This window comes from Peromyscus leucopus, chromosome 4 (genome assembly GCF_004664715.2).
Source record: "Peromyscus leucopus breed LL Stock chromosome 4, UCI_PerLeu_2.1, whole genome shotgun sequence".
NCBI lineage: Eukaryota > Metazoa > Chordata > Mammalia > Rodentia > Cricetidae > Peromyscus > Peromyscus leucopus.
Window position 1 is genome coordinate 54,946,923 of NC_051066.1, and position 26,399 is coordinate 54,973,321.

General features: G+C 41.2%; 1 protein-coding gene across 1 annotated transcript in view; it reads right to left on the reverse strand.

Moving 5' to 3' along the window:
* The window catches only part of Cwc22 (CWC22 spliceosome associated protein homolog), a 40,982-nt gene extending 20,487 nt beyond the window's left edge, over nucleotides 1-20,495 (reverse strand). Inside the window, 8 exon segments of the mRNA XM_028884604.2 lie at nucleotides 577-630; nucleotides 950-1,118; nucleotides 3,870-3,998; nucleotides 5,642-5,823; nucleotides 5,825-5,867; nucleotides 8,231-8,298; nucleotides 10,308-10,409; nucleotides 20,331-20,495. Coding sequence (XP_028740437.1) covers nucleotides 577-630; nucleotides 950-1,118; nucleotides 3,870-3,998; nucleotides 5,642-5,823; nucleotides 5,825-5,867; nucleotides 8,231-8,298; nucleotides 10,308-10,313 — 651 coding nt within the window. The 5' untranslated portion in view covers nucleotides 10,314-10,409; nucleotides 20,331-20,495.
* Between the last annotated feature and the right edge of the window lie 5,904 nt (nucleotides 20,496-26,399).

Genomic DNA, 26,399 nt, shown 5'->3' on the forward strand with positions numbered 1-26,399 from the left:
AGTGAATTTAGAGACACTCTGGAGATAAGGAAGAAGGCCTAAACAAATCCATCTTGCTGATGGGACAATGGGTAAGGGATGAAGAGCAGTGGCCCCTGAATAATGTGTCACATGCTGGTTTATGTGCTAGGCTAAGCATCGCAGTTGGTGTCATGGAACAATATCCACGGAGAAGCAAATACATTTTATAAAAGGGACAAAAACACTCAACAAGAGAAAGGCATGACCACTGATAAACTGTTTTGTTACAAGCTGCTCACACCAAGCATCACCTATTTATTAGGTGGTCATGAGCATTAGGCAGAGGGAGTGAGGGAAGAGATGCAGAAAAATGGAGTTAAACTCTACACAGAATAACTTGCAGCTCAGTAACCACAGTGTTTAATCACATCAGCCTGACTAAATACCTTACAACATTCAGATTTTCTCTATATTCAAGAACATTAGGTGCATTTCAAGCACTTTTACAACTGAAATGTCAACCAAGATGATCAAAGACTATGATGCAGGGAAATGGCACCTAGACCATGGTCTTATGCCACTGAATTCAACCAGGTTTTAAAGACAATTACTTACCACATTTTGATTTATAAGATGTGCCACAAATTTTGAAGCTGTCAGGCAAAGTGGCTGAAAAATGAAAGTAAAGACAATTAACTCACCAACTATAGTCAATTTTCCTGTATCAATAAAATCTACAGTGGATTACCATGCTCTTTAAGGAACATACTGAGTAATTTTTATCCAGCAATAATATACATGAAGTACCTATAAAAGCTGTTAAGTATACAGTCAGTCATCATCTTAGTGGCCAGAGGACATGTAGGAGAATGAACAGTTTTCATGAAGCATATGTTAAATGCACTCCTGTATACAGCATGCTTACTTTTATTGATGCTGGTTTACTGGACTAACCTCATGAGACAATCTACTTACAAGCCATTCATACCTTGTCGTTTCTTCGATATCCTTTTCGGAAATTGAGAATTAGTCTCTTTAGAATTAATTCTCCAATTTGCGGGAATTTTGAATTGATGATGGCAACCAACGCTGCATATACATGGGTAAAGATCGGAGAAGCACTCTGTGCCTGCAACACGGACCTGGCCAGCAGTCCTCTGTCCAAAACATAATAAAGATAGAGTTTAGGAAAAATATGCAAAAATCAAAGAAAACTAATTCCCTGGTCATGAATAATAAAAGAGCATTCACAACTAAATCTTTACTATTTTTCCTGGAAAAAGAGTTCATCTTGGTAATCAGTAAAAAGTGCTTTTTAATAGAAGAGGTGCCTAGTCTCACTGCAACTTGATAGCATGGCCAGCTGATATCCATGGGAGGCCTGTTCATATCTGAAGAGCAAGAGAGGAAGAGAGGTGGATGGGGGGAAGGGACTGGGAGGAAAGTAAAGGAAGAAAAATGTTGGTTGGGATATAAAAACAAAAACATAAATAAACAAACAACAACAAAATGCTTTTATGGCCACTGTGGTGGCACACCTCTTTAATCCTAGCACTTGGGAGACAGAGGCTGGCGGATCTATGAGATCCTCTTCCTATTCACATTTCATCTAATCATGACTATAAGGATTGGGGAAGGCGAAAAACGTGATCAAAATATATTATAGGAAAATTCTTTCAATAACCCAAACCCCCAAAATAGTGGAGTAAAAACAAACTTGCTTGATGAGTATAAAATTTAGACAATATAAAGTGAAATTTAGACAATATGATGCCATAGGTCCGTCATTTGTATGAAATAATTCTGTATTGGGACACGGACTTGAGCCGTTTCCTTCTGCTGGGGTACGTTTAGAGGAACAAAAGGAAGAATACGTGATGATGGAGTGACGACACAATGACCAAGTGTCACCTTCAAACAGTCATGGGTTTTTGGTAAGGAAAGAAGAGATATACAGCAACCTACTTCTCATTATCCTGAGCAATACAGTGTCAATCGCTGGACTGCAAGAAACTAAGGGAAGGAAATGACTTCATACTTAGCAGCTTAGATACAACAGTGAACCACCGAGGAGGAAAGAAGTGAACCCAGATTATTATATATAAGACAGGCTCTTGGCCAACCTTCTGCTCCCTGACAACACGCTCCACTTAGCTTAGTCCTATTTTAATTATTATAATCAGTGTAATGTGAAATCATAAGACAGCACTCAGATTTAAAAATAATAGATATGTGATACTTATTTCCATTTCTTTATTCTTAAAAAAAGAAAACCAACTGCTTGAATCCTAATAGAAAATGGTGATTCCTTTCATTTTTCTTCAAATGTATTGTTCATCTTTCCCAGTCTTACCTCATTCTCACTTTGCTCTAATTAGAATGTAAAAAGACATAATAACAAAGCTCAAGTGAACATTATCTCAACAGTGAGAGGCCAGCAACGCCTCCTTTAGGATCAGGACAAGCTATGCTACTTGTCATACTATCCAAATTCAAATGTAATATCCATCAAAATTTGAGTAGCATTTTTCAGGGAAATAGAAGCTCCTAAAATTAATATTAAAAATAAAAGAATCCAAGTAGCCAAGAAATCTTCAGCACAAAGAGCAAAGCAAGAGGCGCCATACTACCCAATTTAAAGTCTACTATTGCTACATGAAGCTACAGAAATCAAAACAGCATGGTACTGGCACTACACTTTATAGACACCAACAGAGAACAGAACACATTTATATCTAATTGTTTTTTAACAAAAGCATCAAAACATACAATATAAGGTAGTCTGTTCAAGAGTAGTGGTAGGAAAACTAGACAGTAGCATGTAGAAGAATAAAAGCATACCTTAATCTCATGCAACACAACAAATCAACTTAAAATTGATTAATAAACAGAAAAACAGAATCTGCAGAACTACTGGGGGACACTCCATGATATTTGTCTAGATTGATACATTTTAAAGCATAACTCCAAAATCACAAGTAACCCAAGAAAACTTAACAAATGAGACCTCAATCTAAAAGGCTTCTGCACAGTAAAAGAAACCATGAGACAAAATACAGGAAGAGAAGTATCTACAAGTCAAGTCTGATAAGGAGCTAAAACCAAAATATACAAGGAAATCAGATAAGCCAACAGTAATAAACCATACAACCCAGTTTGAAAATCAACAAAACACCTAACCAGTCATTTCTCAAGACAATTCATAGGTGATACCGTGCAGCATCGCTTATCATCAGATGAACGGAATAAAATCAAATGATATATCATCTCATCCCTGGTACAATGGATGTCATCAAAATGACAAAGGTGTTTCCAAGGATGCAAGGGATAGGGAACACTCGTGGACTGTGAATAGGAATGCACAGTTCTGCAGATGGTAGGGAAAACACGAGGCCAGGGAGCTACACACCATATCCCCTACAGCATTATCCACAAGAGCCAGATGGAGCTCCATGCCACTGACCGAGGAGGAAAGACAATTCATATACAGACAATGGAATACTGCTCAGCTCTAAGGAAGAAATCCTGGCACCTGTGACAACACAAGATGTATATACCAAAGCATCACACTGTTAAAAAATGACAGCTAAAAAAAATTAAAGTGGCTTGAAATAGCATATTTTAAAAATTATACCTTGTAGATTTAAATTATTAGACATTAAGTAAATGTTTGTGCAAAATTATGCTGTGATATCAAATCTCAAAAATCACTGACTCTACAAACCTTGAACAATATGGTATTAAGTTATTTAATAGCCTACAATGTAAAAGAACCGCATTTTCAATAAACGTTCACAAGTACCTTTGAAATATAGTAGCATAACAAACAAATGCATATTGTTCACAGAGAAATTATGTTTCTTTGGAAACTTACTATGAGATATACCAGGTAAATGACCAGTACTTACCTCCCTCTGACTATATTTTCCTGGAGTAGCTCCTGGATAATAATACTAATATTGGAAATGTTGACTTTGTTGATAAGACCATTAATTGACTTCTTCAGGGCCTCCCAGCTCATCCTCTGGTACGCTAAGCTAAAAAATGACCAAAAAAAGGATAAGTCACAAACAAGAGACCTTGGAGCTGAGACACTGCCATAGCATTTAAAGGCCTCCTTTTATGTAGCAGCTATCCGGGAGCTGCATTCCAGTGAAGGCTAGATGGCTATACTGTTTTTAACTTACATTTGCGCATTTAAGCCTCACTTGTTTTTTCTTTTTCTTTTTTTACATTAAGCTTGATAATGCCCAAGGTCTTTTAAAGCTCTAAGGATCTTACGGTTTTTAGAATTACTTGTTTTGGAATTTAACGTTAGATGAAATAAGCCATGATTTCCCATATACTTCTCTTAGAGTCTAATGAAACCAGTAGGTTTCCTGACATGCATATATTACAAAAGTCACAACAGATACTGAAAGAATCCTCAAAACATGAAAAGAACATGCTTGATACAGTATGCTCTGAGTGCTTCAGACATGAAGTAGCAAGAAGTGGAAGGAGGCTAAGTATTGATTTTAATTTCAAGTAGTAGGGCCACATACAGTATTTCACAGTAACTGTAACTAACGGATTGAGACTATACATTATATAGAGAGTTACAATTCCAATAGAAAGAAATGCTAAACTTTAGTTGGAGATTAATAAAAAATAAAATGCATTTTCCCCAATCCAGATTCGTGGCCAGACTGCCTAAATTCTATCCAGGAACCTACAGTCCCTTCCAAGTAGAGCAGTGAGAACAGTGCTTGGTGGGTTATTAGGTCCCTGACAGTGTTTAAAACCGTCAGTATGCATGAGGAGAAGAGGCAGATTTACAGAAGCGCACTAAGTTCAACCTGTCAGTCAAACTCTTAATGCTTGCTGTACTCGGCTATGGCGGAGGAGATCCAGTGTCGCACTCTGCACACCTTGGATACGTCACTATCTCTAGAGAAACATGTCTGTGACTCAGGAAGATGTAAGCACAGCCTCCTATCCTAGGAAGCTGGAAAACATCAAGCACAGTTACTGTCACTAACTCGGGCACTGTCACTTCACCCCATCAGGGATGAATTCAAAGTAAAAAGTATTCACACTTTTCACTAATTTTTCCAATGCTGCCTTTGTAAAAACCAAATGCCTAGATGATAAGGAAGTATGCACTAAGGAAGTCATCGCTAAAACCCTCCCCAATATTACATTTCAAAGATCACTGTCAAGCCCTGTGACACACAAACAGAAACACAAGGACCTAAGTTCAACCTTCAAGTCCATGTAAAAAATGCCTGGCTCAGTGGTACATAATACTTGGAATAGGTACAGTAATACAGACAGGTGCATCCCTGGGGCTTGTTGGCCCGCCAGCCTAACCTACTTGGCAAGTTTTCAAGCCACTGAGAAAACCAGACTCCAAAAAATAAACAAAAAAATAAAAGACAGTGCCTGAGGACTAACACTCAACACTCAAAAAGCCATACACATACACACACACACACACAAACATAAAAGTTATGAGTTAATATCAGAGCAAGCAGTATACAATGCTCCAAAGGCATTTCTGAAGTCAGAAAGACAAGAGGCTGTACTTTGTGGTCTCTATCAGGGTAAACTAAGTATATTCTTAACAGTGAAGGCTAATTAGACTATTCCTTGTTCAATGAGGCTATTTCTGCTTTGGAGGTGCAGTATATCAACATACCTGTTCTTATCTGTAATTTGTTCCTGCATCATTCTGAGCTTTGCAGGAGGAATATACGCTCCCCCAGTCCGGGTAAGCAGTGGATCCTGCTCATCCTTCCTCTTCTTCATGGTAGGTTCTTCCTGAGTAGAACTCTGGGTGACTGCTTGTTCTGGGCTTCTTCTTCCAGGAGATGGGGATTTTCCGAGACCTTTTCCTTTCTCTGTGTTTTTCTTGGTCCCTACCTCTGGAAAATGGGGTGGGAGGATAGATAAAACATAAAAGCGTTCTTACAATGGACTACACACAGAATGAGTGAGCCCACAGGAGATAAAAGTGGTTCGGGATGTGTGGGGGGCCAGCTCCCATTTTCTAAAGGGTTCCTATGAGGAGGGGAGAGGGAGAAGAAAGCTTTTAGATAGAAAGATAGCAGAGGGGAGACACACAGAAACACAGGATAGCTTCAGGAAGACCTGGATCAAAATCCACCGGTCCCTTCTGTCTCTTCAAAGGGGCTTTTGATAACAATGCCAAGGGGCAGGGCAAAAGATTTCCCCCTTACTAGATCAAAACACACCACACAGCCAAGTGTAGACCCTTCCAAACACCCGGTAACCAGGCCTGTGGCCAAATCATCCCCTTATACAGTCCTGCTGGGTAAAGCAAGCTCAGATTCTCAGACCCTGAGTAAGTTCTCACTGGGAAACCTCTGAGGGTCTCTACAAGGATGGTAAAGTAATCCCTCACAGAGAAAAAGATATCTTATTCCATCGCTCAAGGCACAAAATAAACTTTAGCCTGGAAGCAAGCAAATTAGAGGGAGGATGACAGCCGGGGACACGCCTTTAATTCCAGCACTTGGGGGGCAGAGGCAGGTGATCTCTGTGAGTTCGAGGCCAGCCTGGTCTACAGAGTGAGTTCTAAGACAGTCAGGGTTACACAGAGAAACCATCAAAAAAAAAAAAAAAAAAAAAAAAAAAAACCAGGAAAGGATGACATTCAACTAAAAAATACTGCAAAACTGAGCAAAACCAGTGTGATACTGTCATGAAATAGTGAAGAATCCAGCATTGTAATAGTTGAATCAAAATGAGTTTAAATCTGACTGAACTCTTTAAAAAGCCAACCAATATACTTTAAATTTTTTATACTGGAGATGAACATATGCTTCTAAGTTGGAAAAGGTGGCATGAAAATTAAGATGAATTGTGATGTAATTGTGATGTATTTGGTAAATTGTGCAAAGAAGAAACAAGAGTTTGTTTTCATAATGTTAAATTGAAGTACAAATGTATTATAAAAACCCAAGAGTTGAAACTGCCGCTTGAAGCACTGCTGTTTTTATTAGAAGTCTCCGAACCCCTGGTTATTAAGATGATGTAGAAAGGCCACCTTCAGTTGCTTTCCTTCAGTGCATGTGTTTCAGTCTGTCCACTTCACTTTGAAAAACTATACTGTCTTCAAGGTATTTCAGATATAACCCCCAACTAGCTGCAAAGAGGATGTTGCAAACTCTCCCTGTGATCTGCATGTGGCATGCTCCCAGACAGCAGCTGTAGCAGGAAGTGCTCAGCACCACTGAGAGAAGCTGTGTGCACCAGCTGATGCAGTCACTTCCCTACAGTGACCTAGCTTGTTCTCACTGTGCAGATGCTACCCACACAGAAACTTTAATGAAATGTTTTTGAACTATTAACTTCTATTTTTAAAGCAGAACTTAGTCTGCATGCCTCACTTACGGCGGAGGGCCACATGAGACTTGATACTCCTACACTGGACCAAACATAAGCATTCTGAATTGCAAAAGCTTCCATCATGGGCACAGCAAAACAACTCCTGGAATTAACTCAGCCAAATTTCCTCATCCATATTCACACTGCCCTTAGTGAAGGAATCAATCTGGAAATTACACATAATGGGCAGCAAGAGGCTATTTTACAAATCCCTCCTCACAGCAACACTGAATGACGTATGAGACCACACCAATCACTGCTTGTTCTAGTGAACTCTACTCCAAGCTCTATAACCACTGGATGCTATTCTGGAACCTGCAGTGCTGGGAACACTGAACAAATGAACAAGTGAATCCAGTAAACCCACTGTTTGCTCTTAAAACTCAATAAAGCCAGAGAACACTAGGGAAGTTAAATATATAACCCATATGGCAATATAATTTGTGTTTTATATACATATCTACAATTACCTTACACTGTATGTCTGAGTGTTGACAGAGACAGGTGACTGGTAAAGGTAGTAAGTGGTCACAATCAAGATCCTAAAGCAAAGGTCCTGGGAGATATTTGGCAGAGTGGAGTAGGAATATAGTGCGTAAGAAATTGGGTGCTTCTCCTTTAGGAATTATTTTAATGGTCCTCCCTTAGTAAATGACACAGCTGTAGTACTAATAAACAAACAATACACATTCCTGGTACTATTTCTAGATTGCTTATCTTATAATTATGCTGATGTAAATAACAATTTAACTATAAAAGGCTGTGTGAATATATAAGCACGTCATAACAGCAAAACAGCACTTCAATGTCCACCTTAATCAAAGAACTAAATCGATGAAGACCTGGAATCCACACTCGGCACACACAGAGCAGTTACCTGTCTTCTGGGGAGGAGTTCCGGTGGTGTGCACTGTGGCTCTCCCTTCTGTCGTGACCAGAGGAGTGCTTCCAAAGAGAAAACAAGGGAGAAACGCTTCAAAACGGGCTATGTAGAAATATATACACAACGATAAGTGTCCCGCAAATTAGCAGGACTTTAGAAATGATTTAAAACTTTCATCTCAAATATTACGTTAATGTGAGTCTATGATGTGTGTGTGAGACTGTGGACACACATGTTCCACTGCACACATGTGGAGGTCAAAAGACAAATTTGGGAGGATTCCTTTCCAGGTTCCAGGGATTGAACCCAGGCTGTCAGGCTTACATGGTATAGAGCAAGGCTTGGTGGCCCTTGTTTGTAAAACATTGTTTAACCATTTAGACTAACTCATGTTACCTAAAATCTGGGCTTTGTGACCCAGTCAGTTACAACTGTAGGCCCACCCAGCCAATTATAGGCCCCCTTGAGTTACATCAGGCCCTGCCGTAACAGATTATTTAGAGTTTTGCCAAGAAACACAATAGAGGCTGAGGAGCCGGGCAGGGCATAGAAATAATAACTGTGCAAGCCTTACGCCTGAGTTCAATTGTTAGGATCCACATTAAACAACCACGGGACGCAGTGGGTGGCACACATCTGTAATTCCGGCACTCCTCTGGTGTGTGGGAGGGGGAGACTTCAGAGGTGGCCAGAGGCAGCACAGTGGCAGAATCAACAAGGTACCCTGCCTCCTCAAAACATGAGGTGTCTCCCTTCCCCCCTCTCTCAAACATAACCAATAAATCTTAACAAATAAGAAACACAAGCGAGCAAAATTGTTCAATATGCACGACATAGGTTTTATAAAACTTTATACCAAAACCCTAAGCCCAGGGCTGAAATTGAAGCCCACTGCTGAGCATCTGCTCAGCTTGCTTGAGGGCCCTGCACCCCAGAAACTCCCCATACACCAAAAGATCCTAAGCTAAATACACACCACAAGATCCACCAAATTCAACAGTAACATAAAATATGGTGTTTACTAATTATTTATTATGAGCCACATATTTCCTGAGCCCGTAACATTTCCTGTGTCATTCAGGACACAAAATACAGGCAAGCTTTGAGGAACTGAAGATCTTCACACTCAGGAGTTAGTGCTGTCTATTCCAGAAGTCTATACAGATTTGTCTATTAAACGTATCAGATCATATATGTGAGAGAGAAAAAGAGACAGATAAAGGAGACATAGGAGGAGACGGATAATGCAATTGTCCTATCCCCATTTTCTTTTACAAGTGAGGCAATTATTTTGACTACATTAGGAAGACGGCCTCAATTCTGTGCTAATGATTTTTAACACATCTCCGCAACAGCTGTTGTGAACAAGAGAGAGAAGCCAAAAACACAGAAGTCGTGAATCAGAAGGATTATGTAACTACAATCAAGTAACAAATGACTGGCACATTATAGTAATGTTAACATAAGACCTTCAGTAGAGAACAATCACTGTTAACATACAATTCACTCATCTGTTGAATAAACAAATGTCTAAAATAAAGTACAACCTAGAAGTCCATTTCCACATATGGAAAAACAGAACAGTCATGAAGGAATCTAGACTGACCGAAGGAAGAACTACTTGCTTTGCACTCAGGAAAGCATGCTCCTTGAGAATGATGTTATCACTGCTAGAATTATTTGTTATTCCTTTTGACACATGTACACATTCAAATGATTTATGTAGAATTTGATGCATGTAATTACATATGTCTGTACATGTATTATGTATATTTGTGTGAGAGAGTGCACGCATGCGCGCGCGCGCACACACACACACACATACACACACACACACACAGAAAAAAAAAAAAAAAAAAAAAAAAGAGAGAGAGATCCAACACATGCTTTCTCAGCTGCCCCTCTGCTCAATACTAGTCCTACCTGGTCCACATAAACTGCGTGGTGTCAGAATATACACAATACCATCCTACTATGTGACTGTTTTAATTCTATAAAAGCATTTTTGGTTAAAAGCCAGACATGAACTGACTATCAGCTTACATCTTTAGCTTAAGTTTCAAACACTTACTTTCATGTTGACCAGATAAATCCTCAAGTTGGTTCAAAAAACAAGTACTCAATAGTCTGAGTTCCTTGACAGTTTTCTTCTTCTTCTGTCTCCACACGTCACCTGAAAAACAGTAATACGAGCTTGTTAACAGTGATTAACTGTGTGCAATGGCGTGTTCTCGCAGTCTATGTATCATTTTCCTTTAGTAGTAAAAAACACACACAATACTTGAATTTTAAAGTTAATCTTTAAATAGTTGCACAAAAGGATGTGTACCTAACATGTATCAGTAAAAGTGACCAAAACCAAGAGCAAATAGAGAGTAAAGTCAATTTAAAAACAGGTGTTTGTAATGCTGAAATGCTTCAGCAAGGAAAACTTATGCTTACATAATCAAGTATTGTATATACAAAATTAAGGAAACAATACCCAATGTTTACATATCAATTATAAATGAAAGAGCCAATGTTTGTGCAGAAACAATCATTTGAAATGTACTACACATGGAAATGTAATTTGATAGACTGAGATGTCTTAACCTGCTTTACTAAAGGTCCAAGGCTTCAGATATGTATGCACATTTAAAGACAAAGAATTTGGTTCTGAATAGATCTCTATCTGCACTAAGTATCTTCTGTGTGCATACGTGCCTGTGGAGGCCACCAAAAAACCTGAGGTATCTTTCCTCAGGATCATCCATTCTTCTTTTGAGACAGGATCTTTCTTTTACTGCCTAAGAATTGCCGAAGAGGTAAGGCTGGCTTGCCTGTCCATGCTGGAGATCTGACTGTCTCTGCCTCCTCCGTGCTGGGATTACAAGCAGGAAGCACCATGCCTGGCTTTTCTACAAAGCATGCTGGGGGGAATCAAACACAGGTCCTTAAACGCTTGCAGGGCAAGAGCTTTACTAATGAGTTATCTCCCCAGCTGTTAACAAGTCTTCTAATAAACTTCTGCCGAATATATTTTGGTAATTTCTATAAAGTGAAGAATTGGTAGTTATCTTCATGTAGACCTACCAATCAAAAATTTTATTGTAATTACATACAGTTTGTGATGTGAGGTAACAAAATCACAAAAATAAAATAAAATATAGGAAAATGAAAGAATTATAAGATGCAGGGAGTACAAAGAACTGTAGTCAGTATTAAAATAACTGCATGCAACTGGAAAAAGCTGTGAGTGCTAGAAATATTAGAGATTATCTGGTCTCTCTTTTACATGAGAGCACTGAAAGGGAGCTCACTCCAGTCCCTTTAACTACAACATCAGCCATCAGTATTCCAAGTAGAAACCTGGCGTAAACGGTCACAGCCAGGAAGTGGCATTTCACGGTCTGTCCACCCATGTTCCAGCTCTTCCATTCTTTCTACATCCTCTCTTGACCCCCACCCCCACCACAGCCTTGAGAGAATGTATAAATGCTTTATTTAGGGCTCAGCACTCAAGAATCACTCACTCGAAGCACGTTTAGAAACCATAAAGCTCTGCTTTTGCCTCCTATTCACTGTACAGTCTTTTCATTAAAACCAAAAGTAGATGCCTGGCTAGTTTTATGTCAGCTTAACACAAGCTAGTGTCATCTGAGAAGGGAACATCAAATGAGAGAATTCCTCCATAAGATCAGGGTATGGGCAAGGAATGTAAAGCATCTTACTCAGTGATTAATGGGGGAGGGCGCAGCTCACTGTGGATGGGGTCACATGGGCTGGGAGTCCTTGGTTTTGTAAGAAATCAGGTCAAGTGTTACAGAATATTTGATCACACTATGAAACAAGATTGCATTATTTACTGGAACAATCTGTTTCTAGCTGTGGTGTGGCTCAGCCCTAGCACACACCTACAAGCCAAGGGCTTTCTGTTTGAATATTGTAAGCAAGATTAAATAAAGTCAACTATAGATCAAGAGGCAGGACAAGCAACTAGTTGACAGGAAGTGAATATAGGATTATTAAGAAAAAAACAGAGAGTAAGTAAGAATCAGGAAGATGGATAAAGAGACACACAAAAGTAGAAGGCAGGGACATTCAGTTTGAGGAGTGTTTTTTGAGATGGTGTAGAAGGGAGATTTCTGGGATGATGTTGGTGGAGGAGGAAGATCAGCTGGGTGCTTTCTCTGCCCCTCTGAGCTAGCAGGTTTTCACCCCAGCATCTGGCTCCTGAGTCTTTATTGATAAAGTCAAAAGATTGAGATTTTGTTAAAACCAACAGGTGAGTCAGCCATGAGAAGCAAGCCAGAAAGCAGCACTCCTCCATGGCCTCTGCATCAGCTCCTGTGTCCAGGTTCCTGCCCCGTTTGAACTCTTGTCTTGGCTTCACTCAATGGGCTATGATTCAGGATATGTAAGCAAAATAAACTTCTTTCCTTAGCAAGTTGCTTTTGGTCATGGTATTTCATCACAGCAATAGCAACCCTAACTAAGACAGTCGGATTTGTCTATGGGTAAAACATATAGAAGGCAGTATGACATTGCTTAAACAGTAAGTTCCCCCACTGAGGACCACGACTTCTCCAGTCAGATAGTTAACTGGGCTTACACTTTCTTGCATGAGTTTTCTCCTGCTGAGTAGGCCTCAAAACCAATCTGAAAGTGGCTGGTTACATCCATACCAGGACTGTCATTATCACATAAGTGGCCACATCCTGCCTAGCAGGTTGGTATTGAAGTTTGTAGGATTCACATTTGAGTACTTTTTCCTTTCCTTCCTCAGCAACCTGTACATGTATGTTCCAGCCCTCTGAAACCTAGCCACCAGGGAGGAAGTTTTCAGATTACTTCCAACTTGTTTTTTCTGTATTTTGCAATCAAGATATATGGTATCTTTAGCAACAGGGTCTCAGCTAATTCTGGTGGGCAACCATGAGTGATGTTCAACTTTTTTTTTTTAACTTAATTTAACAGAACTAAATTAAGCTACAATGTTGAAAAAATATTCCTTAACTTTAAAACTAGATTTACTTGATCCCCAAATCATCTAAGTGCACCTCAATGAAAATGCATGCCAGTATTGGTAAACTGATGTCAAATTGACAAATTGTAACATGGAAAATTAAAAATGTTCTTATCCCAAAGCTGGTCCACTCCTTTGAAGTGGCAGATTTAAAAACTATGTCAATAATAATACTTCTTTCTGAACCTCAATAAGGAATTCTTACTTACCCAGCACACCTAGAATGCACTGTGCAGACACAGTGTAAGCAAACGAATCACGTGCCTCCACTGTGCCAGAGCTAGCTCCTTCCTCTGCATTCCACTGACTTCTTAAATAGGGCTTTTCTCCTTGTCTATCTACAGTAACAGCAATTTTCTATGTACTTCCTTCAAAATGCCTTATTTTAGTGAGCTTTCTGATTGGTGTTATCCTTTGTACCTTCCAACACTCCAGAGCCCATTCTAGACACTCACATACAATCTTTTACATTCCATGTCTCAAAATGAAAAGATCAAAGCTGGTCACACTGTATATGGCAGCTGCAGTTAAGAAAGGCACAGAAACGCCTCTCACTGCCCGGATGTGTACAGAACACGCCTGAAAAGGTTCTGAGAGCTCAGAATATGGGAGCTTCACACTTTAACTGGAAATTCCTGCAATAAGAGCAATTTACCTAGAATTCAAAACTCTTGAGCTGCTCTTCCCAGCACCACTACACGGACTTTGAGATGAATTAATTATTAACTTCCTCGTCCTGTCACAAGTAAGCAACTCAGCAAAAGCACACCTGCTTCGCTAGCAGAGAGGGTATTTTACAATAGAAGGCGCAGCACTCCTGGGAACAGTACTTTACAACGATGGCAATTTTCCTCTGTTCCAGCAAGCACCAGAAAGTAACTATGTAGTAGCATTTGTAAGACACACTTCAAACTGTGAACCAGGACCTATGAAAGGACATATTTAGCAATGACACCAAACCTTCGAAACTCAAGGAAACACCGAGGGCAGGACTGCACCGGCCTCTAGACTCTCCATTAGCACACCACTTCTACCACGCTACTTGGGTGTGTTCAACCCGTGTTAGAGGACTCAGTGCTTCTGCATTCTACCAGTGAACAATGCTTTAAAAAAAATCCCGGTTGCCTGATGGGGAAATGGTAACATTAAACAATTTAAGAACAATCTTAAGTTGGTTCTAAATGAAGGGGATATGAAAGGATTCTCAGAGACATGTCTTCCATTTCCAAGTAATGAGAGGAAGATTGGCCACAATCAATCAATCAATCAATCTCTCTCTCTCTCTCTCTCTCTCTCTCTCTCTCTCACACACACACACACACACACACACACACACACACACACACACACACACACATGAACGGGTGAACATTAGTAAGGGGCTTACCCCACGGCAAGCCCAAAAGGAAATGGATTTGAAATGACTTCATCACAGAATCACAATTTTAGGGGCTCACCATATACTTCTGGTGCTTTCTGAAGAAGACTCACCAGGTATAGGTACAGGTTAACAATGCTTTACCTGTGATCTTACATTTCAAACTGTCGGAAGACACCAAGATTTCTGTTACATATGTGACAAACCATCTAACACCAAAACCTGGTGTGGACCACCTTGAGTCAGCGTGCTTCTTGAAATACTAATGGGCCTCATTAGAAAACGCTGACCTGGACCCCAGAGGGAAAATGCTTAATAACGGTCCATGGACTCTCTATCCTTCCTAAAATTGTGATTGCTAAAATCACAAATGTCAAAACAGGTCTGATGCAAGCACTTGTAATAAAGACATGCAGACCTATTCTTGATGTTCTGCTTCCAAGTCACTCAGGAATCAGGTGCTCTCTGTGTTCCCATACAAGGGGGAAGCTGTACAGATAGATAGCTGAGGATCCTGCCGGTTTCTTAGAGATATTAACAAACATTGATCAGTTTTCTGGTCTCTGACTCTATGTGCAAAAAACAGCTTCGAGTTTAAAATTCTGAGACACCTTATGCCAAACAGTAATATGTAGATGATTAAAAAAACAAAAAACTAAAGATAATTTTAATGAGCCCAGTGAGCACTATACATTATCAACTGGGAGGAAGTTTTATCTGCCTTCATTTCTTGCAACATGAAACTAGTCCACATTTAATAAAAGTTAAGGAGTGAATGATACAATCATTGTCCACTTGTTAAAAAGATTTTTTTAATTGGTCTACAAGATCTCTGAATGTGTTCCAAAGCACATTATTACAAGAAGTGTAATCTGACCATTTTGTTTCAATACACTAGCCATCTACCTCTAGACTTCCATTTTAGTTTTAAATAATAAAAAATCTACATGTTGAACTTATGTACAGGTCCATTTAAAAATAAATTCTGACCCATTCCTTCGATCCTATCCTCTGGTCCTACTTTCTCCTAGACAGCCAAGATGGTTTTAACAGGTCTGGACTTGATTGATGCCCTTTATTCTTTACCCCACTAAAGTCCACTCCGACTTTCTTCCTTGGCTTTCTGTCCCTACTTTCTCAGTATTGAGCAGGTTGTTCACGACCTGGTGTGAAATCCAGAAAGAACTCCCTACTTGGACCGGACATTGCTACCTATGTGCTACTGCTGAGCCATTTCCCTTCCCTCCCAGTCTCAGCTGACACCCGCCCCCACCTCTTCCTCTGCCTCCTGCTCGGCCTCTAAGTTGTACTTTTACTTGTGCTCGTGGATGCTTTGATACTATAATCTTAACCTGGACGCTTCTGATGAGTATGCTGTAAGAACAAATGACTATCCTTATCCTTCCATCTCCCTATAATCTCTCTGAAGAGCACCTCCGCCCCCAGGATCAGCTGACATTTCAATCTAGCCCAGCCTTCTCTATAGCGCTCCAGTCAGCAAGAGGAAACCTCTATATGGATGTCCCAACACACTCTTCCCAAAGCAGGCAGTGCACACTGGAACTCACTTCTTTCTCTCCATCTCAAACCCAGCAGTTCACTCCCAGTCAGTCAAGCCCAGGCTTTATTCACTCCCTTTGCAGGAGAAACCAATATGCTGTTCCCCACCCTCTGCCTCTGTAGACAGGTTTTCCATTTTGAGAAGATCCCTCAGAGACCACTCCACTTTCATTTCAGAGGGAAGCGGAGTTTGACTGGCTGAAAACATTTTTGAAGTTTAAGTTCCCCATGCATACTAAACTTTGCCTTCCATTTATGGAGGGCAAGATTATCCTTTAAAGCCTCTGTAAAGCTGCCCGTGGGAAAGGCGGGCTTTCAAATTAAATGCACATTCCATTAGGACATGTTCTGGATTACCACACACTTTCCAAAAGTTCTTAAACATTTTGAAAACAGAAACCTTTGTCTGTCTGTTTCCACAATGTTTCACTTTACATTATTTTTTTTTTTAACAAATTAATTTCTCAGTAGCAGTCCTGCTATTAAACAGAACAAAGCCTAAGGGGCATCCTCTTTGCTACCATCCCCTGAATCACTGGAACTTAAGATTCATTCTCCTAACCCTGGCTCTTCTTGGCTTACTATATCCTTGGCTCATTGTTGTCCTTTTAATTGTTGCTGCCTTTTAAGCCACAACTGTCCAAATCAGCTGCTGGCATCAGTTAGGCTGCCAGGGCCGAACAGAGCTGCAGGGAATTCTGTTCCCGCTGGCTCCGACTCTTGCAAAGCTACGAAGGGAACTTAACTAAACCTCTGTCCATCTAAAGAGCTCAAGATTCAAAGGTTAAAGTGGAACTCTGCTCTTCAGAGAGGCTGAATAGCAAGTAGCTCACCTCCTCTCCTTGCTGGTATCCTCCAAAAAGCTCTCTGCTTCTCCTCCTTCCTTGTCAATCCTTTCTCGCCTGGCTCCTCCCTACCACTTCCTGTTAGCTAATTGCTGAGGCAGCCTCCTGATAGCAGGTGAATTGTATTTAATCAAACACCTCTTTCTATTGCAAAACCAATGTTCCAGAGAATAAACAAAAGTAACACACCTTAAAGTGATATTCTACAATAGCTCATGCCTTAGGTGCCTGGGAATAGGGCTTAATTTTATTCAGTAGCCTGGCATCTCCCTCATGAACAAAGGGTATCATTACAGTTTCTCTTGATCTATTCATTAAACTCAGGTTTCTACCCATTTTCATAACAAAACCAAAGACCTTAAATTTTAGAAAATCATCATCCTCACCATACTCAATAATACATGGCTTGTGATAAGACACTTTAGGCTTCTAATCATGTACCAAATGTTTTCTTCATTTTCTTCAAGCTTGTATTTGTGCAGAATCTCTTTGAGGTTATAACAACTGAAAAAATACACAATACAGGACCCCCAAAATGATGATGCTACAGCATAGTTATAGTCTTTCTGGTAAAACAGTGGCCATGCACAGGAAGGTAATACTTTCATTATACAACAGACAAAACATCAAAAAGTGAATGTTCTTATCCTCAAGGTAGAGAAGAAATGTCTAGATGTTGTGGCTATGCCACAAACACATTATTACTGGAAAAGGAAGTCTGGGGTATACAGATAGCAGGAGGTACTGAGGTCAAGTCCTGAGAACAAGTAGAAATTATTCATAAAGTCATTCTGGATAGGGAGGCACGTGCATACAGGCTCAGAGACAGACATAAAAAAAAAAGATGTCAAGTCATTTGCATAAGTGGATCATATAGAAACTGAACATAAATGAGATGGACTATAAGAGACCCATGAGGCTAAACCATGGAAGGCTTTTTATGGATACAGCAGATCTCTGAAATTCTCAACCATGGACAGTACCACTTAACAGGTTCCAATTCAAAATTAAGTTTGAAAAGAGGAGGGTGGTTTTTTTCATCACCTCAGATCCACAAAGGACTCAAGTTATTCTGACAACATATAACCCTTATTTTTCTTGGAACCACCGGGATGTCGGTCATAATCTGCATCAAGGCAGCACTGCTGGGTGCTGTGCCCGTTCAGTCCTTACAGGAGGAAACCGGACCCTAACGGTACCAACACGGGAGCGTAGCACAGGTCTCCACCTACTTTCATACTACTTCGTGTCCTCCCCTTCCCCCAAATCCAATCTGGTCCTCACTTCACTAATTAAGTGTAGGGCTGAATGTATTCTACTACCTCTCATAGAATGAACTGAAATGACCTTTCTGATCATTAGAGGTTTGCTTTTTTTTTCCCCCTGAGCATATTCTGCTCATTTCCTGAGCAAATTTCCTCCATGGAGAAATTTACAACGTAGCCTCTAGACACACAGCTCTACCACCCACCACAGCAGCTCTGATCTAGAAGGAAACTACTCTAATAAACTGATTTAGAGAATACACGGGATTTCTGAATTTTTTCTAGCCACTCATGAGTTAGGTTCAAAGACAGATTAAACATCAGTTAATTCTGCGTCTCTCACACTACCTAATTAATTCTTTAATCACTGAAGCTTTTCCTAAAAAAGGAAGGCCCATATTTGCTTTCTGTTCACTAGGATTTACTGATATGTCACAAAAGGCAAAGTCCTGTTTGAATCCACTCCTCTACCCATGTGCTAAGTTTTAAGAAAATCCTTTCAAAGTTTGTGCTGTGGTAAGCCTTCAAATGTCTTTTCTCATGTTCACCTGGGAGATGTAAGAAAAAGTGTAATGAGCCTGGGGGGTTTATTGAAATCCATCAGAGGCCTTTGTGTTCCATCAACCTCCCATGTTAGTAATCACAGACTTAAAAAACAAGGAAAATTTGTCAGAACAGCCCTCAAAGACACTAGTTCTGATCAGCTGTATTGCTAATAACCACTTCTTCTTGGAAGTAGTCTATGCCCTGACTGAGTCTGACTAGGCCAGCCATGAACAAGTTAGGGATGTTAGGGACGGTCCAGCCATGAACAATTTAGATGTTAGGGATGGTTTAAAAAAAAAAAAAAAAGGTGGGCGGTGGTGGCACACACCTTTAATCCCAGCACTCGGGAGGCAGAGGCAGGTGGATCTTTGTGAGTTCAAGGCCGTCTGGTCTATAGATTGAGATCCAAGCAAAGCTACACAGAGAAACCCTGTCTCGGAGAAACCAAAAAAAAAAAAAAAAAAAAAAAAAAGCAACCTATTAAATACAGTGCACAATTCACAGAAAATGTAGCTCATTTTTACACGTAAGGATGTTTTGCCTTCATGTACTTTAAGTGCACAATCTGAGTGGCTAGTGCCAGGAAAGTCAGCAAGAGGCTATCTAATCCTCTGAAACTGGTATTACAGATGGTTGTGATCCACCATGTGGGTGCTTGGAACCGAACCCAAGTACTCTGCAAGAACAGCAAGCGCTCTTAACCTCCTGTCCATCTCTCCAGCGGCTTACCATGTTTTAAATAACTCAATTCATGCTTCCCCAAATCATTCTCCGCTTACCTCAGATAAACGTTAGCGGGAATAATGGACAAAACTGTCTTATAGCAAGCGAAAATAGCTGGCACATGGCTGTTAAAGTGTACTACAGGGCCTGCGGCTTGCCAGGGGCAGTGGCTGCAGACCCATGTTTGGAATTTAGGAATACTTAGTGCAGGTGTTTATAGAGTTAGGATTAACGATGAGAGATAAACACACACCATGAGAAACAGGGAGCATTCGGGTCAAGGCACAAGACAAAGGTTCAGTCGAGTCAATTAAGAACCATAAATGAAAACGTAACAAGAGTTGGCCAGCGGGAATGAGGCAAGAGCCTTACTACAGTTTATTCCTGCCAGCCCTGGGTCCTGGGTGGCCGACTGAGAAAGTCCCACGGTTTTGAGAGCCCATAGAGATGCGTGCCTGAAGCAACGCACCGGGAGGAGCAGGGGACTCCAGCAACCGGGGGACTGGGGAGACACGGCCCAGGGAGCTCCCGATTATCCGGGAGCACCAAAGCCCAACAACAATCGCGCTCGCCCCGCCACCAGCGCCAGGCCCAGCCCGCTCCCGCCGCACCGCGCGGGCCGCCGGTGGAGACACCGCAGCCACGCGAGGAAAGCGAGGGCCACCCGGCCAGCACCCACTCGCACGCCCCTGCCCTCTACACACGATCTGGCAGCCCGCCGCCCCCACTCCGGCTCCTTGTCTATACGGAGTCTCCAGAGTTCCGTAATTACCTAAAGCTCCACCGTGCCGCCATCACACCGGAAGAGCGTCACTTCCCCTTCCCGGGTGAAGGCCGAGCGAGAAATTCGTGAAAACCCGATAGTGAATTGACTCTAGTATGTTATACATTAATGATAATACCGTATAGCAATACCAGAGTCAAAGCAATCCAGCTAGCCACGCTCTCCCTCCTTACCAGGACCGTGCAAAAATAGAAATCCCTGTGAACTACAAAGTCCAGAATCCTCTGGTAGCGCGGACGGAAATGAGATGTAATACTCTGGCAAAGATAACCGCGGTGCATCGTGGGAATTATAGTTCGGACGCGGTAGGCGTTCACAATAGAGAAACTTTGATTTTGTGAATTAGGTTTCAAGGCATGCATCTTGTTCTAACACTAATAATCTATTACCGTAAAAAGTAGCTCTAGGTAGTTACTTTCCGTTAGCTTTTTTTTTCTTCAGCTTAACGTTAAGATACATACGCACGCCTTTAATCCCAGCACTCGGGAGGCAGAGGCAGGTGGATCTCTGAGTTCGAGGCCAGTCTGGGCTACCGAGTGAGTTCCAGGAAAGGCACAAAGTTCCAGGAAAGGCGCAAAGCTACACAGAGAAACCCTGTCTCGAAAAATGAAACAACAATAACAACAACAACAACAACGATACATAGTAGGACCGGACGGCTGTGGTGCACTTCTTTAATCCCAGCACTCTGGAGGCAGGTGGATCTCTGTGAGTTCGACACCAGCCTGCTCTGTAGAGCGAGTTCCAGGACAGGCTCCAAAACTATGCAGAGAGACTCTGTCTCAAAGGGGAAAAAAAAAAAAGGATACTAGGCAAGAACTCTACCACAGAGCCTTATTATAAAGATCTTAAAAAGAGTAGAGATCCCTTTCAGACTTTCAACAAAAGCTTTGCCAAAAGTATGTTTGGTGAAAAAAGAAAGTGACAAAATGTTAGCATCCATTAAGTTCCAAGATTTTAAAATCAAGTGAACGGAAGTGCATGGAAGATAACCTGACCATAAACGGCATGATGTAATGACAAGCACATTAAAGGCCCAACGTGGTGGGGCTTACTCCCAGCCCTTGGGAGGCCAAGGCTGGCAGATCTCTGTGAGTTCCAAGACAGCCAGAGCTACATAGTGAGCGCCTGTCTCAATTTAAAACAAAAAACAAAAAAAAAAAAAACAAGCAAATGGTAACATAGATTGTGATTCTTCTGTCTTAGGTGAAGGTACCAACTGCCAAGATTAGGGTAAAGAGAAGACTAATTTACAGGGTTGGAAAGTGAAATCTGTAAGAGTTCACATCACTGGTATCAATTATACTGCTTCCTTAATCTTTGATTTTCAGTGTTACCAAAATCTAAGCTTTATAGTACTTGCTAATGTGATTGGAAATCTCTTCTTAAGACAACAACATCTTTATATCTCCAAACGTTTTATAAACTAGGCTTGGTTTTGTAGCATGACCTAATTGGTCTTACAATAAAAACCTGGAGCCTAATATCGGAGTACATGCAGAGAGATCAGAGAAACAAAGGAACAATCCACCAGAGAAACTTACTACTGCCGTATTCTCATATTCTCAAGCAGAAAAGGAGTGATCCTGTCTCTACGAATCCTCAGACTGAATGGCTCCGAGATCCTGTCTCTTCCCACTTTATATTCCTGTCTCCACCCAGCCACATCACTTCCTATCTCAACCTCCCTAGTACTGGGATTAAAGGCGTGTGTGTGCCTGCCTGCCTCCCTCCCAAGTACTGGGATCAAAGGCATGTGATCAAAGGCTGGGATTAAAGATGTGAGCCACCACTGCCCAGCCTCTATGGCTAACTTTGGCTGGCTTTGTCCTCTGATCTTCAGACAAGCTTTATTTGTTAGAGCTTTTCTAAGCATTCTGTAAGCATTCTGTTTTTTTTTTTTTAATTAATTTATTTATTATGTATGCAGCATGTATGACTGCAGGCCAGAAGAGGGCATCAGATCTCTTTACAGATGGTTGTGAGCCACCATGTGGTTGCTGGGAATTGAACTCAGGACCTCTGGAAGAGCAGTCAGTGCTCTTAACCTCTGAGCCATCTCTCCAGCCCTGTTTTTTTTTTTTAAAAAAAAAAAAAAAAAAAACAGAGACAGGGTTTTACTATACAGCCCTGGCTGGCCTGGAACTCACTGTGTTGTCCAGGGTGGCCTTGAACTCAGAGATCCTCCTGGGCTCTGCCTTCCAAAGGCCTGTACCACTACACCCAGCTTCTCTATTATTGTTTTAAGGTGAGTGTGCTTTTAGCCTTTTCCTAGAGATGGTATGAATAAGAATAAAAATCCTGTGTTGGGTAGTACTTTTTTTTTTTCCTGAGATAGGGTTTCTCTGTGTAGCTTTGTGCCTGTCCTGAAACTCACTTTGTAGACCAGGCTGGCCTCGAACTCACAGAGAGATCCACCTGGCTTTGCCTCCTAAGTGCTGGGATTAAAGGCATGCGCCACTACCGCCTGGCTTGGTAGTATGTTTTAATCCCAGAACTTTCTAGGCAGACAGATCTCTAAGCATACAAGGCCTGCCTGGTCTACACAGTAAATTCCAGGCCAGCCCAGACTACATAGTGAGACATAGTCTCACAAAAAAAAAAAAAAAAAAAACCCACAAAACCCCAAAAAGAACAAAGAAAAAAAAAAAAAAAACCCTTGGAGATTACCCTTTTGTCACTGAGGTTGGCACCAAGTTAGGCCGCCTGAGTGTCTTAGGCCCACTCTAAAGGCAGAGTGATGTAGGCCGAAACTTGATTCTGTCCCACTAGGCACAAGTCTATGTCTGGTGCTAGGGCATTTCTAGAGCCTCTGTCTGAAAGTTCTTGCACGGTACTAGATCTTTGGTTTTCTATGGTGGAGCCTGGCACTGGGTTCCAAGTAGCACTACTACTCATAAACTGCTCCCCAGTTGGTGGGAGTCTTGCTAGTCTCTCTACTGCCCCATGTTGGAAGTGGTCTCATTAGTTGGCTTATGCAGTTCCTGTAACTAAACCTGTAGGTCTTGGGTTGGGTCATGGGTCTGTGCCACACTAGAGTATACTGTGCCGGACTTGGCTTGGGGATAGGGGTTGTGAGGTATGCCCTACTCTTGGTTTTAATATGATGGGTCTTGGGTATCATGCTGAAGGTCTGGACTTAACTCCCTTTCCCTTGGCAAGTGAAAAGACTCTGTAAGGTGCTTCTGAGGGCTGGGTGACACTGGCAGTGCCCTTCTTCCTTCTGTGGATTTCTTCCTCTGCTCTTCTTTCCTTCTATCACACTAAAAGCAGTCATTGTGGTATCTTACCTGGTTTCTTGGTTACTTTTCTATTGCTGTGAAGAGACACCATGACCAAAGCAAATTACAGAAGAGTTTATTTGGGGCTCAGTTCCAGAGGGTTAGAATCCATGACCCTTATGGCAGGGATCATGGCAGCAGGCGGGCATGCATAGTGCTGTAGCAGTAGCTGAGAGCTTACATCCTTGTCTGCAAGTAGGAAGCTGAGAGAGCTAACTAGGAATAGGGTGGATTTTTTAAACCCCAAAGTCCAGTGACACACCTCCTTCAACAAAGCCATACCTCCTAATCCTTCCCAAACAGTTCCACCAACTGGGGACCAAGTATTCAAATATATGAGCCTATGGGGGGCATTCAAACCACCAAAACTGGGATTTTTAGCTTTAATGACTAAGTAATGTTAGCATTAATGACTAAGTAGCATTAAGCAATATGCACGACCAGCTGTCCAACCTGATGTATCTGTGGGGAGATGTCCAACAGAGGATCATTATCTTCCATTATGTTATGCTTATCTGCCATTTTGTTCTACTTTCCAAAGCACATTTCATATCACCTAGTGTCCCATGGTTAGGATTCCCCCCTTTTTTGGAGACAATTTTTTTTTTCTGTATAACAGCCCTAACTATCCTGGAACTCACTCTATAGACCAGCTTGGCCTTGAAATCACAGAGATCCACCTGTCTACCTCCCAAGAGCTCGGGTTAAAGCAGTGTGCCACCATGTCCAGCTAGGATTCCTTCTTTAGAATAACATGATGAAGCCGTTCAAATGACTTTAGCTCTTGATCCAGTCTCAGGCACCTGAGATTCTCCCTCCAAGAGTCTATAAATGCATTTTTTTTCTGTTGCTGACATTGTTGACACCATAGGCTTTGCCAGATCATGTAGTCTGGATGTCTAGGATCTTGTAACACAGCTCAGACTTACTTCAGGGCCTCTGCTGTACTACGTGGCAGAGCTGGAAACTTATGTCCCAGATATATCCCTAGTAGAATGCAGTGTTTATAGAACTCGAGCACTGTGCTGTGCTCTCTCTTTTCTTGCTGGGATGAGAAATGCAGCAATTTTCTTTTTACTTTGAAGGGGACCTCTTAGCCCTTCTGTGAATACTGGGTCCGTAAACCATTTAATGAAGGGACAAGTTCCTGATTTTCCACATGGTTCATTTCTCACTCTGGAGCACAATGGTTTCAGTTCATTGCCCAGCTTTTGCTCAGTCTGTTTGGTCAGCCTGATAAAATGGATCAATAGAACATTCTACAGGATATCCAGATGATGCAGGTGCCTTTGTATTGAAGGGAAAGAAGAAAAGGGAAGAGGAAGAGAGGGGAAGGAAGGGGAGAGAAAAAAGAGGGAGAGACAGACGGACTGGTAGATTAAGCTGAATAACATTATGACTTTTAATGACATAACCATCTGTCTTAATTTGCTTTCTATTGCATTGATAACCACCATGACCAAAAGCAACTTGGAGAGGAACAGGTTTATTTGGCTTGCGCATTCACATACAGTGCATTATCAACAAAGTCAGGGCACAAACCTGGAGGCAGGAACCAAAAGAGAAATAATGACGGATATTTATTTTACTATATGTATAATATATAGTAAACATATTTATTCATATATAAATATATTTATTAACCATATTCAAACTTTCTTTAGGTTAGCACTCTGGAATTGCTGGCCATATTGTCATTGTGATTCTCTGACTTTGGAGATTAAATGTTGACTCGGTCTCTCTTGCCTCAGGGTCCCATGATCATCACTGTTACCAAAAGAGTCAAGTTCCATAAACCCTAACCTGCAGGGAAAAGCCAGCATTGGATCCTTAAAGATGTTGGTGTGCCAGTATCTTCTCGATGGTCTTGGCAAACAGTGTATTTTGGCCCTTCTTAAAAAATAACATTATAAGGTTTTCTGTCCTTATACCTACTCTAGCATGCCCACTTTCCCAGGTTTTTCTAGACTTTCTTTCATGGTCAGCTAGGACAATTTGGGCATTTCAGTTTCCCCCTAGACCATCATTTTCTCCCGGAGCCTTGTCACCTTAGTAACAAATCCTTCCATCCCTTAGAATCCTTTCCAAAATGCTTAGTCCTGTGCCTAAGGAGCATGGACAGTGTCAGCAAACTCCCTTAATAAGCACTACGTTCTGGTGAAAAGTTTTAGCACTGAGTTACTATATTGTATCAGGGAGTGATTGTGTCCTTGTACAACCTAAAGTGGGCTCTGCTATGCACTTCTGGTAATAGGGAACCAGTATCAATCCAAGTTACCACCTGGGACAGCTATTATTGGATGTCAACTTGACTACATCTGGAATGAACTAAAATCCAGAAATGGAGGGCACACCTGTGAGAGATTTTTTTGCTTGGTTTGGAGTGGGTGAATTCCCTTTCAGTCTAGATATTGGAGGTAAGAAGACACACATCTTTGATCCAGATTTTGAGGCAGGAAGACAGACACACCTTTAATTTAGGCCATACCTCCTTGTGGAAGCCTATATAAAGACATAGAAGAAGGAAACTTTTGCTCTTTGACTGCTTGTCCTCACCTTGCTAGCAATTCATTCCTTCACTGGCATTAGCATCTACTTCTTTGGGATGCTAGCATATACTGAAGATCAGCTGAGACATTCAGACTTGTGGACTGAAGCAACTATTGGATCTTGGATTTTCTGTTCACAGTTAGCCATTGTTGGATTAGCTGAACTGCGGCCTCTAAATCATTCCAATAAATCCCCTCTCTTTCTCAGAGAGAGTATTTATACACAC